Here is a 15,311-nt window from a genome sequence, read left to right as displayed (position 1 = left end):
CACAGGTCCCCTCCCTCGTCACCATGCACAGGTCCCCTCCCTCGTCACCATGCACAGGTCCCCTCCCTCGTCACCGTGCACAGGTCCCCTCCCTCGTCACCGTACACAGGTCCCCTCTTAGAGGTCAGTACTTACCCAGTTACAATTCTGTCAGTGTGCTTAGCAGACAGCCAAGTGTCGCTTTCCTGTAATTCAGTGACTTTTAGTCTATGCCCCCCACTTTTGGGGATGGGGGTTGAATGACTTTCATAGGGGTCACGTAAGGCCGTCGGGAAACACAGATATTTACAGTACAATTCATAGTAGCAAGATTACAGTTATGAAGTAGCAGCAGAAAAAAATCTCACGGGTCAGGGGTCAGCATAGCATGAGGAACTGTGTTAACGGATCACAGCTTTAGGAAGGTGAGAACCGCTGCTGTAATTACCTTTCCCTTTCTGTACAGTCCTTTCTGTACAGTCGTTTGCTCCCCGGAGTTGATAATTGCCTTGTGTTTTGTTTTGTTTCAGTAGTTTCCTTTATGTTTCTTTCTACTCAACTTATGCCTTATAGTCAAAAGCCTTGACTAACCCACAGTCTGCTGCCCTCGAGTACCTCTGGAAAGCATCCAGACTGGGCACTTTGTGAGCCCCTGTTGCCGCTGCCACACAGTGCTGTGGCTCTCCCTTCATTGCCTCCCAGAAAGGTCTTCCTCTCTCTGCGTTTACTCACCAGCTTTGTAGAATGCACCCTCTGCAGGTCCTGGAGAAGAACAGAGACGTGACAAATTTTCTAAAGTCTTATGTACGTATAAAGGGTTAGTTGCGTGGCTAGGTCTAAAATCTAAATTGGAAATCACATTGCTTAATAAATTGAAGCCCTCTCCCTGCCCCTCAAGCAATGTCTTTTTCTGGAATGTTCTCTCAAAGTCATATCCTTATGGATCCTTCATCTAAAGCTTGGTTTTGATCTCTGAGGACTTTGGCACGGCAGTACCCAGTTCTGAAGTGCCACAGCATGGAATCTTTTGGTGGAAGTCTGCTTCCATTTGCTGAGCATTCAGAGTTGCCTTTGAATTAGAAGAGTCAAATCCACTGGGATCTGGCAGCTTGCTTTCCGGAAGTAGAAAACCTGATTGCTATTTGTAAGGGAAAAGATAATGAAACATGCATTTTTCCGAAGCTGGGGTATTAGCAATTAAATGTTGAAAGGGGATTATGGTAATTAAACTGGCCAACTAGAATGAACAGGAATGCTGCAGGGACTGAAGCTATGGTTCCGTGGTTAAGAGCATTTGTGGCTTTTATAGAGGACCAGGGTTTGACCTCTCTGCACCAGGCACACACTTGATATACATACATACATAAAAGTGAAACATCCATGCACATAAATAAATCTAAGAAAAATAATTGAAGAAAAAGAATACTGCAGTCATAGATACAAACATTTGCATGTCTTTGGAGCAAATACACGTTGCATCAAGTGAGTTAGTTAAGGCAATTATTACTTGAATATCCAGCCGAGGCTTGCATCTTAGGCAGATAGATTGCTTTATAAGTTTCTCTCCAACTCTTACTAACAGGAAAAATAGCCACTGTTGCCTGTGTAATTTCAGAGGGCTGAACATACATCGTTTTGAGTTCCTTGTTTCATGTATTTAACTGACTAACCTCGAATTGCTTTGGCTAATAATTGTTATCCTTTGGGCAAAAATGTTTGCTTAAGAGTCATGCTTTTCTTTTTGCAAAGTAGAAATTACAGTAAATCAACCATTAATTCCTTCTGCTTCATTGTATTAAAATTTAAGTTGGATACAGGCGTATAGCTTAGTGGTAGAGCACTTGCCTTCCATGCTTGAGGCCCTGGGTTAAAATTCTGAACCTAAACATCGCTGAAATGTACTATCAAAGAAACGCCAGTGTCTGAATGAGGTTCTAGATCCAGATACAGCATTGCTAGTACCATGCACTTTCCAGGGGCTGCCACTAACCCGATGAACAGTGCGTGCACACTTGATGAGGAGGACCGTGTGTGTTTTAATAAAGGATATGAAAAGCCAATGGGATGCTAGCAAAGGTTCGTGGGAACTAATGGTGAATCTCATTTCTCTTTTCCATAGCTCTTTGGAGACTGGGAAGCTCAAGTGCGGAGGATAATGAAGCTCATCGCAGGAGGCGGCTTGTCCATCACCGGCTCTCACAACATGTGCGGGGACTATCTGTACAGTGGCCACACGGTCATGCTAACGCTCACCTACTTATTTATCAAAGAGTGTAAGTCTAAAACAACCTTGCTTTATGATGTCGTCGCCTGCCACTCCCCATGGTCCTTTGGAAAATCAGTTTGCTGAAAGTCCCCTAAAGCCAGGCTGGAGGCATGAGGACTGCTGTCTTATCTTATTGTGCCTGTGCACCTGGCAGATGTGTGGAAAGACCTTAGCTGCAGCTCTTGTGGGGGGTGCTTTGTTCCTGGATGGCAGCTGTAATATTTGGTCAGTTTTAAATATATGTAACGGAATCATTTGCATAAGTGTGTATGTATATATGAGTTTGAGTGCGTGTATATGTATGTGTATGTACATATATGTGTATATGTATGTACGTATATATGTCTGTGTGTGTGTGTGTATTCTGCTACTTTTTCCTTTCAGATTGTTTTTGGTACATGAGGCTTGGTTCATTCTTTCTCATTGCTATTAGAATTTGAGCCCTATAATCGAACAACAGATTATTTGTTTCTCCGGAAAATTCAGTTTTCCTCAAAATTTTACAGTCATAAACTGTTCAATGAACACTCTCTAAGCAGTTCCCATGAAGAGTGATGAGTGAAGTAGGATGCTGTGGTCCTTCAGAGGAGGGACGCATGCCACCGCCACAGTCAGGAAATGTTTTATGTGCACTGTAACTGGAAGCCAGTGTGCTGGGAGCTGAGAGTCGTAGCGAGAGAGAGAATCAATAGATAAGTAGCAACAATCAGAGGGTACCCTGAGCTGCAGAGTCGGTGGGGTTCACTTAGGGAATGGGAGAATAGGGAACAGTGTCTTCTGAATCTCTTTCAAAGTGGGAGAAAACACCCCCCTGGCAGGAACTTTCAAGGGGCATTGGAGAGAGCAGACCAGAGACCAAGAGATAGGTCATTGGTTTCTGTTGTAGTTATGCAGAGTGGGTGTGGCCTGGCCTGCCCATCACCCATGGGGAGAAGTGGAAGGTACAGAAGGGGAGGGGGTACATATCAGATAGGAAGTAGGGAGGGAGGAAAAGGAAGCAGATTGGCCAGCCCTGACCTTGAAACAAAAGTAAAAGGATGTGACTATGTAATCAAATAAAGTGAATTCTAGTAATGTCTATTCAAAGGGTACATGAACCTTATCTTGTAATATAACCAGATATAGAAAACGGGAACCTTAGGGGTCAAATGCCATTGGCCCTTTGGGAAAGGAGTGCCTGCCCCCTACTGGTCAACACCTGAAATAGTTTCTCATGTTAAAATCTATAAGGGATCATAAGCACCACACAAGACCAGGCAAGCACCATGCAAGAATCACAAGACTCTGGTTTGGGATGCTGGAACTATCAGCCACCAGCACTATGACTGGGAAAAAATCTTTAATCTCTGTGCAACTTTTTGTTTCTTCATCTTTAAAATGAATTTTTATTTCATGAGTGGGGAAGAAGTTATAAACATTTTTTAAAAATGGTGTGGATGGATACTCACAAAAAATGTGTATATAGTAGCTGCTTTTTCTGTATCATTAAGGTATCAAGTATGAATATTAGTGGGCTATTCCTGCCCCCAGCATCCAATTTAAAATTGGGGGGAAAAATCAAAGAAAAAACCCTTTCCTCCCTCTCCTCCTGATCCCCCTTGTCCTTGTTTATTGTTCAGTACTTATACAACCCTGTGATTAGTGTCTTCCTCCGCTCTCCCCTTCTGGCAAGGCTTCCCCCACCAAGGCCGTCCTTTGCCTCCTCTGAGCGTTGGTCCAGGCAACCTCAGGACCTCTCTCTGGGCATGGTAGATGCACACTGCCTTAGTGGGTGACTGACGGAAAATCCAGGAAAACGCAGTACCTTCTTTCCGGAAGTGGGGGCAGTAGATCCCTTCAAACATCTCTCTGAACTCCCAGACCCTCTAGCTAGCCCCCTACCCCTTGAGAATGGGAAAGAGGAAGACCTACCTTTACTAACAGAGGGCTGTCTCAGTGGTCTCCCCAGATCCGGGTACAGACAGACAAGTATTTGTGTGGCAGGGTCCTGTCTTTAGGAAGATGTTTGAACTACAAATTCCAGGCATTTGTTCTTTTATTTATACTTCAGAATTAGCAGCCACACAGTCTTTCTGATGATTGTGTAGTTACAGAACCCAGAGGACAGGACAGCAGGCGGAGTGAGGTGATTGTGTAGTTACAGAGCCAGGAAGGCAGGACAGCAGCCATACTGATTATAATTGCTTTGTTCGTATTTAAGCCTCTGTGGCACAAACATGAGCTAAACAAGGATGGCTCCACTGAGTGTGCCAGACTGGATGGGAGAAAGGCCATGAGGCCTCTACTCTACACAGAGAACTATAGACAACTGAGTAAAGCTGGGAACACGAGAGGGGGGCTCTTCCCAGGGAAGAGCATCGCAATTGATTGCCCGGTGTCAAATGAAAACATAATCGGCAGGATATTTGTGAATATGTCTGTATATACAAACACAAATGTATACAGTAACAATTAGTGAAAAAAGAGGCCTTGAATTTGAAGGAGAGTGGGGAGGGGCATATGGGAGGATTTGGATGGAGGAAGGAGAAGGGAGAAATGTTGTAATTAAATTAAATTTTAAAAATGGATCTGTGACACATTGGGTTTTGGGTTTATATAAAGCATTTGCCTCAATTTATCAACAAGTGAAATTTAATTAATGGTCATTGAATAGGGCTTGAGGCCTCGGCTCAAGGGGTGGAGTGCATGAGGTGTGAGCATGAGGATATCAGGTAGGCACAGCAGTGTGCTTGTAATTCCAGAGCTGTGGACAAGACAGGGAGTCCTGGGAGCAAGCTGAGGAGCTACACTAGTTGAATTGGTGAGCTGTGGTTTCGATTGCGAGACCCTCCCTCGGCACATAAGGTAGAGAATCAAAAGAGTAACTTGTCAACAATCTCTGGCTTCTACGTGTGAGACACACATGCACCTCCATACATGTGTGTCTGCACTCATACAAACATGCATACACATATACACATAAAACTGTCAGTAGACAGTCTTTGAAAGTAGCCAGCTATGATGGCATAAGCCTTTAATCCCAACACTCAGGAAGCAGAGGCAGCCAGGTCTCTCTGTGTTGGCCAGCTTGGTTCACAGAATGAGTTCCAGGACAGCTGGGGCTACACAGAGAGACCCACTGTCAAACAAGTAAACAAAAAAAAAAAAAAAACAAAGCAAAAAAAATTGAAGTGCATTGAAATAACCTGTGCATATTTGGTTATGGTCACCTTTCCTTTTTTAAAATTTATTTACTTTTATTTTGTGTGCATTGGCGTTCTGCCTGCAGGTATGTCTGTGTGAAAGTGTCTGATCTTAGAGTTAGATAGCTGTGAGCTGCACGGGGTGCTAGGATTTGAACCCGGGTCCTCTAGAAGAGCAGCCAGTACCCTTAACCACTGAACCATCTCTCTAGCCTCCGTAATCACCTTTGAAGTTACATTTCTAATTATATAAAGCAACTTCTAGCCCTATATAAATTACTGCTGCTTGTCACATACTCATTGAAAGTTGTTTCCAGCTAGCCTTGGTTATAGAGAAATAAAGTCTTTTGGTTTGCTGGCCCAGGCTTTCAGGAGAAAAGATGTAAGACAGTTGGTCTCGGGAATGGCAGAGGCATGACTGAGTGCCCTTCATGGTATCTGAGAACGGGACAATTGCAAATCTTTCTTCTTTTTAGATTCCCCTCGGCGACTCTGGTGGTACCACTGGGTTTGCTGGCTCCTCAGCGTCGTTGGAATCTTCTGTATTCTCTTAGCACACGACCACTACACTGTGGACGTGGTGGTGGCCTACTACATCACCACAAGACTCTTCTGGTGGTATCACACAATGGCCAATCAGCAAGTGAGTCTGCCCCTTCCCTGCCTTTGATTTTAGCTGCTCATGCCCAGCTCAGTGCCGCCATTGCAGCCTGGAGTCAGAGGAACGGGGAGGAAATGAGTCTGTGGATATTTTCCACAGCTTCTCCTTCCTAGGAGTAGCAGACTGAGGTGGCACTGGTTTTTATACCTCTGAGCCTCTGCAGAATCTGTTTTGTAAAGTGTTGCTATAATGACACAGATACTGCTTTCTTCTGAAATAGACCCCCGCTGCCTGTGTCTACACTTTAGCTAAGCATGTGTCTACACTTTGTTTGATGTGCCTTCTTAGCCTCCTTTTGTTATGTTGGGCCCCTCACTAGTTTTGTGGTTATATTTAAGTTTTCCCTTATTATAAGCATAGGCTAGAAAGGAAAGGCTGAAATATTTAACAGGCAAGAGTTGAGGGAGTCTCAGTTTCCCTTGCTGTGCTGGAATTTTATGGGTTTGGGGAATAGTATGGAGGACCCAGAGTGAAGCTGGGCTGTACGGATGGGTGTGGGGCGAGTCTGGGATCCTTTGAATTTCAACATGGGAAGCCTTTTTAAATGAAAGATTGTAAGATAAACAATGTGCGTGTTCTTCGCTTTCTTAGGTGCTAAAGGAAGCATCCCCGATGAACCTCCTGGCCAGGGTGTGGTGGTACAGGCCATTTCAGTACTTTGAAAAGAATGTCCAAGGAATTGTACCTCGATCTTACCATTGGCCCTTCCCCTGGCCAGTAGTCCACCTTGGTAGGCAAGTCAAATATAGCCGGTTGGTAAACGACACATAACAGCGCTACGAAGAGGGGAATATGAGGACCTGTCCGAAGTGCTAAGAACTCCATGAGAGAAGATGCCATAAACAAACACCTCCCTCCTGCTATTATCTTTCAACAGTTACCTTGACTTAACCTATTGAGTTACCTGGTCAGCACTGTGATCTTTTTTTTTCTCTCCAAAGGACCTACAGTGGACAACAATAAAGAAAATTGACCCTTCTCATTCACTATACGCATTTCCTGTTGTTAAGCCTGGGGCTTCTCTAACCGGCAGCCACCACTTCCTCTGTGCAATTCAGCAGCGCCACCGTGCGCGCGCTTCCATGTCATAAGCTCTGGCCTTTCCAGCCATATCTGGAAATAAAGTGTGTTATTTTCTTGGGAAAACATACTTTTCATATCTCTTGCCCCAAAGACAGGGCTGTAAGCCATTTTCTAGCAAATGTCTCTATGAAGGGTTCAACGTGTCTGAATGGGATTTGGTTCCGAAATCTCTCTGCCTGCTGTGCTGATGCTCAGCTGAAGATGGTAGGTCTGGAGAGGTCTGCTCACTTGGGGTTTTATAAAAATCAGCAGAGACAGTGTATTAAAAACTGTAAAAAAAGGAAAAAAAGATTCTGTTATAAAGTGATTTTTCTAAGTATTTCCTAACTTTATTTTTCAAAAATGATGTTATGAAAACCAAATTTGAAGATTTTTACATGTCACAGAAAAGAGAGTGAAAATTTAAAAATGCTTCTTGGGAGAGAAATTTGTCTATGTTTCTAGTGCCTTTCTTGTCTTGAGTGTATGGTCGGTAGGCAATCTTAAATGTTTTTATTTAAAATAAAGTATTCCATGAAAATATAAATGTATGTATACACTACTAAATTTTGCATTTATAGCTAAATTAAATGAAAAGACTGCTAATGGTTTTAAAAATGTTTTGAATTAAAGAATAGGGTTGTGAATTAAAGAGTATGTGCCCATTCACATTTTGTGAGCAGGCAGTGATGGCACATACCACTGAAATTAGTTCATCTATTTGGTAGTTCAGTTTTAACTACTCAATAAAAACAGCCATGAATATCTTTTTAAAGAGAGTTTTGAAAATGATCACTTAGCCTAAAACTTGAAAGCTATAAATTAGTTGTCCATACTCTTATGACAATTTTGTTGGTGAATAACAACAAAAAAGAGATCTATTTCTTTAAAATAGATTTGTGCAGAACCTGCATGTTTTACTCCTGACATGTGTGTGTTTGGGGAAGTATTCTGCTCCATACTTGCCAACGTGGAGAACAAAATAGTTTTCTAAGAACGAAGAAGTATATATATATATACATATATATATGTGTGTATATATATATACACATATATAAAATATCCATTCTGTATTTTATGTGCAGCAGAATTACCTTCTGTAGGTTGTATGTGTGTGTGTGTATGTGTGCACAAGCGTGTGTGTGTGTGCGCGTGCGCGAGTGTGTGTTACTCACAAGGTGATATTTGTATTGTAAAAAAATAATGGTGAAGGAAATAAAAAGGCTTTTAAATTTTTGTTTGTTTTGAATCTTTGTAAAGTTATTATTCCAGAGCGTATACTGAGATCTTACAGCTTACCTAAATCATAAATTAATCAAGATGCACTTTGTAATAAAAACTGATACTGAAAGTATATGGCCGTTCTGTTGTGTTCATCTTCACGGAACTCACGACCTTGTTAAATCAGTGCCAGAAACCAAGCCTCGAGATCTTCTCAAAGCGTGTGTGATCCAAATCCTTAGTATTTACCTATTTCTCCATGCAGGACTTTTTATCATCAAAAACTCCTACAGCTCTTTGCTTTTCAGTCTGTAAAAGGAAACACAGATAAGTTAAAATCAAACTGTTACTATTGTTTACCTGTGAATTCTTGAATTCTCAACCAAATTATTCACTTTTTTTTTTCTGTAATGAACCAATGTAACCTTTTCCACGTAGATGGGAAGGAAGGGTTCGAGGCAGTGGTTCTCAAGCTTCCTAATGCTGAGACCCTTTAATACAAGTCCTCATATTGTGTTACACCCCGACCCTGAGATTATTTCATTACTACTTCTTACCTATAATTTTGCTACATTATGAATTGTAATGTAAATATCTGATATGTGATCCCAAATGGGTCATGACCTACAGGTTGAGAACCTCTAATCTGAGTTGAGGTTCAGTGGCAGAGTGTGGACAGTCTGTGACTTGGGAAAACTCTTCACCGAAACATGATACTGATCCCTGATTTAAGGCACAGAAAGGTTTAATAGAAGAGGCCTGTCCTTTTTTGTTAAAGGAGCGCCCCAGGGAGGCCGGTAAAACCAGGGAGTTTGCAGTTTGTGTGTCCCAGGCCTACAGAGCAAACAATCAAAATGCTGCACCTGGTCCATCTTCAACTCTTGGTGGGGTTGGCTTCCCTTGTGCCCTAAACAGATGCTACATACTGAAAAGGAAGCAGGGTGGGTAGCCATATAAATTACTAACGCGTCTTAGAAATGGGCTCTTTTTCTCCTTCTAAGGAACTTGAGGTAGTGTTTTGTTGTGGTAGAGGGTTGAATCCAGGGCTTTGAGTCTTCTGGGCAGGTAGTGTGCCATTTGCTGCGTCCCTGCCTCACCATTCCCACGGTCTCGTGTAGCCTAGGCTAGTCTTGAACTCCTGATCTGCCTTCCCCCTACTTTCCAAGGGCTGGGATTATGGGTACAGGCCAGCACAGTCAGCTTCCTTCCCTGTTATGCTATAAGGTCTGAAGTTACCTAGCCTGGCCTACTACTCGCTGTATCTCAGACAGGCTTAAAACATGTAAGACCCTTCTGCCCCAGCCTCCCGAATCACAGCAGTGTGCCCATAACGCCTGGCTGAAACTTGAGGCAATTATATTAAAACGAAAGTTAGGAGTTTGTTTGCCGTGTGTGTCAGGGAGTACATGCTGTATATTGAGGAGCGCACCCTTGTGCCTCATGTGTCCCCATTATTCCCCCAACAATTTCATATCTACTTTCAGTGCATGTACATACATGATTTTATGTGACTATAAAATCTGCGAACAGAAATGAGAACACATGCTATCTGTCCTCCTCAGACAGGCATAACTTGCTTCTACCTGCTGTAGAGCCCATGAAGGACACAGAAATGTCTTTTTATCCTTCAGGTTGCACCTGTAGGTTCTGCCCTGTTGGATCAGATAAAGCCCTGGACAACTGCAACAATTATTTCACTCATCTGATGAGCTAAGCATGCTACGTGTGTTATCTTGGTAACCTTCATGCAACCATGATGTATCACAGTCCTCTGTATGTGTAGACCAGCCGGAGTGACTCAGACCAGGGCGCAGATGCGGTACAGGGAGTCCCCAGTTCCCACCCTTCCCGGGCAGCGCTGGGAGCTATTACTGAACATAATGAATCAACAGTTGCAGAAGCCTCTGCTTCTGAGGGTAAGCGATGACTGTTAATGATGGCCTGAGTCACAGGAAATGTTCACCGTGAGGTGTGAGGGAAATTTACCAGTGCCCTAGCGATCATGTGGTTCTTTTTCTGAGGCGTGCCAGGTTTGATCATTTTGGTGTTTCATACACTTGGTTGAAACCACAGAAGATGAGAATTTATGACACTGTAATCTGTCCCCGACTACACAGAAAGTCAACTAGGTTTTGAGTGTACTCTGGAATAGTTTGCTGCACAAATCATGTAATAGCCTTTATCTTTCTCTCCCTGTGGTCAGCAATCTTACTTGAAAGAAAGTAAAACTCTTGGTATTCTGCTTCAAGCAACTATTTCAGAATACAGGTTTGAAGGAATTTATGTGATCCTTGTCATCAAAGGATCTCAGTATACCAGTTACTCCCCCTTCTGTCAGGTGCATGATAGTGTGTGCTTTGTAGTCCCAGATAAACTGAGGCAGGAGGATTGTTTCACAGCTCAAAATTCCAACCCTGAGCAACATAGCAAGACCCTGTCGTAATACACAAGTGTCTGGGAGGGTAACTTGGTGGTTAATAAGGGGGCTTGCTATATTTTCCTGAGGACCTGAGTTCCAATCCCAGCACCACAGGCATGGTGCTATGCACCTATACCTTCCATCCTGGGGGAAGAGCACTGAAACAGGAGAATTTGCTGTCCCCAGCCTAGCTGCAGGTTCAGCGAGAGATGCTATCTCAGTACAATAAGGTGGAGAAGTGGAACAGGATGCCAGTGTCCTTGGCATGGCCCTTTGTATCTATCTATCTATCTATCTATCTATCTATCTATCTATCTATCTATCTATCTATCTACCTATCTATCTATGATATATCTAAAGTTTGTTTTGGAGTTTATAGTGTGCATTTTTGCCTGTCTCGAGTGTAATGTAGGATCTGCCTCATCTTTGTATATGCTCAGCTCCTCCTTCCTGTCTCTTGGGAGCATTGCTGCTGGTCACTTATCCAAACGTCATAATCACCCAGTACATCATCACCATATTCCCTGAAGCAAGCAGTTATCTTTTGGGTTTAATTAAGGACTAAAGGATTAAGAATCAGAAAAAGTCAACAATTGTGTTTATGTAGTGGTGTGCTTTATGTAGATGTAAAGGTTTTGTCTCTTCTGGGGTTTTCTGAGACAGGTTTCTCTCTGTAGTCCTGGTTGGCCTGGAACTCAAACATGCTTTTGCCTCTGTCTGCAATTACAGTGTGTTTCACCACACCCAGCTAGATGTAAGCTTCTGACCGCCGTTTTCATTTAGCTTGAGGAAATTCTCACTCCTTGCTGAGCAGGTTGGCGGGTGATGAACTTTTTTTTAGCTTTGTCTTGGAATGTTTATATTTTCCCTTTACTCTCAAAGGATACCTTGCTGGGTGCGGGATTCTAGGTTGCATGGTGGTGACTCTATGGCCCACATCTTGTTGACATGGCTTCTTACCCGAGGCCTGCTGTCATCCTTGTTTCTCTGGTGGCAGTTAGAGTCTTTCCCCTGGCTTCTTCAAAACAGACCTTCGCTGTCTGTTTGAACAGGACATGCCTAGGCGCTGAGGTTTTAATGTTTAATTTCAGTGTTCTGTGAGCATCTCACGTGTCTACTCTAGTGTTCATCGTTAGCTTTGGAAAGTTCCCAGCCATGACCACTTCAGATCGTCTGCACTCTCCTTCCTGGTGATATGTTGAACCTTCTGGAGGGGCCTCAAGGTTTGGAATGCTTCTTTGATTTTTCCTGATTTTTTTTTCTTTTTGTATTTCATGTAAATATCAAGCTTGCTTGTTCTTCATCAGTGCTGTCCCACTGATGAGCACACCACAGACACTCTTTGTTTCTATTCCAATACTCATGATTTCTGACATTTCCCTTAGCCCTTGAATTTCCCATCTGTCTCAAAGGATTCCTCTTTCCCGTGACCCACTTTGTCCAGCTCAGGCCTGCATATTCTTACTTGAAGTTCTCTGGATATTTGTGTGTGTGTGTGTGTGTGTGTGTGTGTGTGTGTGTGTGTGTGTGTGTTTGGGTCATTCCTGGATCGCATTCATTCTTATCTTAAGATTTATCTTTAATTATATGTATATGAATATCTTGCCTGAATGTGTTAGTATATGTACCACATGAACACCTGGTGTCCCTCAGAGGTCAGAAGAGGGTGTCAGATCCCCTGAAACCAGAGTTATGGATGACTGTCAGTCATCGTGGGAGTGCTAGGAACTGAACGTAGGTTCTCTATAAGAATAATAAGTACTCTTAACCACAGAGCCATCTCTCCGGGCCTTGGGTCTCGTTCTTATTCTTGCTTTGTGTGTTCTATCTTCAAAGTATTTCTTCCTGTCTTTTAGCAAACTTTGTAAATTTTTGTTGAAAGGTAGACCTATTAAGTTGGGAAATAGGAATTTAATTTTAATGTATTCGTCAGTGTTGTACTTAATGCTTGTAACTGTAGACACCACAGGCTCTATAGCTCTTTGGTGTATTGTATTGGATAGCCCTCATGACTGGGCTTCCCTCAAAGATTCCTAATGGGTATGGGCTGTATTTCTAAGCTTGAACTTTACAAGTAAATATGAAGCCCTCTCATCTACCACTTGACTCTTGTTGGGTATTTTGTCCCATTATGTCAAATGGGAAGGTTAAAAGTAACTGACACCAGATAAAGGGCCCCCAAGCATTTCTCTTTCTAGCACTGGTTTTCTATTTCTCCCCCCAGCTGTTCATCAGTGTTGCCGTTCTGTTTTGGAACTGCTGTGGCAGAACTCGGTCCTTATTCTAGATGCAGCTACACATATTGTGGTAGTTGGCCCTACAACCTTAGTTTTCCAGTGTATCTAGGAAAAGTTGTTTTCTGTTTGGTCCAACTTTTTCTTACCATGACACCTCCCAAAGTTTTACACTGTAGGAAAGAGATTTTTGGTAATATTTTTTGATATGGTGAATAAGTGGTTAATGACTGAGACCATAAGCTTGTCTCCTAACAACAGTTGAAAAACTAAACCTGGCTATCAGAGTCTACCTTGTGTCCCAACTGTCAACCCAGCAGATGTCCAGAAAATCAGGACATGGAGGAATGAAAATGACAGTGGCATGAAAAGTAGAAGTGTTATATTCTAGTGCAGTGGTTCTCACCCTTCCTTATGCTGTGACCCCTTGGTCCAGTTCCTCATATGGTGACCTAGACCATAAAGTTATTTTGTTGTTACTTCAGAACTGTAATTTTGCTGCTGTTATGAATCTTAATGTAAATATCTGATATGCAGATATTCTTAGGCAACCCTTGTGAAAGGGTCATTCGACTCCCCCAAAAGAGTTGAGACCCACAGTTTGAGAACTGGAGTTCTCGGACCCTGTGATTAACATCTCTTCAGATTGCTGAGGCCTATTCCCTATGCTTCTTGACAGACTTTTCAGAACTGTTGGTGTACCGGTGTGCCTGGCAATACCCATATAGGACTTAGAATGAAGCTATATACAACTCTAGATGTCACATTGCTTTACTAAAAAAGAAAAAAAAATTATGTTATTGAGTGGGGCCTCCTGAAACTAAAAAGCATCTATAAAGCAAAGAACACCATTATTTGAGTAAAGAGTCAGCCTACTGAATAGAAAAATGTCTAGAAAAAACTCGGGAAAACTCAACATCAATGTTGGAGAGGAGGCTGAGCAGTTAAGAGCACTGGTTGTTCTCCTAGAAAGCACAGATTCAATTTCCAGCACTCATATGGAGATGTACAACTGTCCGTAACTCTAGTCTAATACCCTGCTTCTGCCTCTCTGGTCACTGTGTGCATGTGGTTCACAGCTAAACATGCAGACAAAACACCCATACACATATAATAAAAATAAAGGTTGTAAAAAACAAACAAAAACCTAAACACCAAGAAATCAAACTATCCAATTAAAAATTAAGGCATGGAACTAAACAGAATTCTCAAAAGAACTATAAATGGCTGATATTTTCTGGTTTTGCTTTTGTTTTTTTAATATTCACCATCCTTAGCCTTCAGGATAATGCAAGTTAAAACTAGTTTGAGATTTCCTCTTACCCCAGGCAGAATGTCTGAGATCAAAATGAGAAACTAAATAAATGACAACAAATGGTGGCGTGGATGGGGGTGGGAGGGGAGCGCTTCTGCACTGTTGGTGGGAGAACAAATTCCTGCAGCCACTGTGGAAACCAGCATGGAAGTTCCTCCAAAAACTAGAACTGGATGCAAACCAGACCACTCCTGGGCATGTACCAAAGGACTCTGTTTTAGCACACGGACGCCTGATCATCCATGCTCATTCCTGCTCTATTCGCAGTAGCCAGGAAATGGGAACAGCCGAGATGCCCATCAGTTAATGAAAGGACAATGATAATGTAAGACATATACACAGTGGAGCTTCACTCAGCTGTAAAGAATGAAATATATGAAGCTGGAAATAATCGTTGTAAGTCTGGTAAAGCCACACCCAGAAGGAACCTACCTATTCTCTCTGACATGTGGATCCTATCTTTGACTGTATGTTAAATACCAGTAGAAGTCATGAGAGTAACAAGGGGCCGTAGTGATGGGTGGTAAGGGACGGGGAATTGAACACAGGTGGTTAGAAGGAGGAAAAGGGATTATAGAGCAGGAAAAATTATGGGAAAATGGGAGGGAAGTGTGGAGGAGAAAGTATGGAGGGGGATAAATATAGCTAAAGACATATGAAAAGCCTTAGGAAAACTCACTGTGGAGACTTCTTTAACTATGAGCAGTTTGAATGGAGCTCCCCTGTAACTGGTAATAGTAACCCTACAATTAGACATCATAGGCTATCCAGAAGTCCGGTGTCAAGTATGGGTAGGCAATTCCTTTCTTTCATTTGTTGGTCGGTGGGATTCCATCCCCCCAAAACAATAAAGCCTATTAACATTGATTTTGATTACCCTCTAGAACTTGATGTACCATTCAGACTCTGTTCCTGAAGATACCACATACTTAGGTCACAGAAAAGGGATCAATTAAACTGGTACTGACCTGC

The 15,311-nt window shown here is 42.5% G+C and overlaps 1 protein-coding gene across 3 annotated transcripts in view; it reads left to right on the top strand.

Moving 5' to 3' along the window:
- Sgms1 (sphingomyelin synthase 1) overlaps positions 1–8,494 on the top strand; it is a 165,336-nt gene extending 156,842 nt beyond the window's left edge. For all 3 annotated transcript variants that reach the window (XM_005352141.2, XM_026781489.1, XM_013348110.2), the window contains 3 exons: positions 2,099–2,252; positions 5,904–6,070; positions 6,680–8,494. In XM_005352141.2, the coding sequence (XP_005352198.1) occupies positions 2,099–2,252; positions 5,904–6,070; positions 6,680–6,859 (501 nt within the window). In that variant the 3' untranslated portion in view covers positions 6,860–8,494. The remainder of the gene's footprint in view (positions 1–2,098; positions 2,253–5,903; positions 6,071–6,679) is intronic.
- Positions 8,495–15,311: the final 6,817 nt, after the last annotated feature.

This window comes from Microtus ochrogaster, chromosome 8, assembly GCF_000317375.1.
Source record: "Microtus ochrogaster isolate Prairie Vole_2 chromosome 8, MicOch1.0, whole genome shotgun sequence".
In the NCBI taxonomy this organism is placed as follows: Eukaryota; Metazoa; Chordata; class Mammalia; order Rodentia; family Cricetidae; genus Microtus; species Microtus ochrogaster.
The sequence above is the reverse complement of the archived record's forward strand: the minus strand, read 5'-3'. Positions and strand labels throughout refer to the sequence as shown.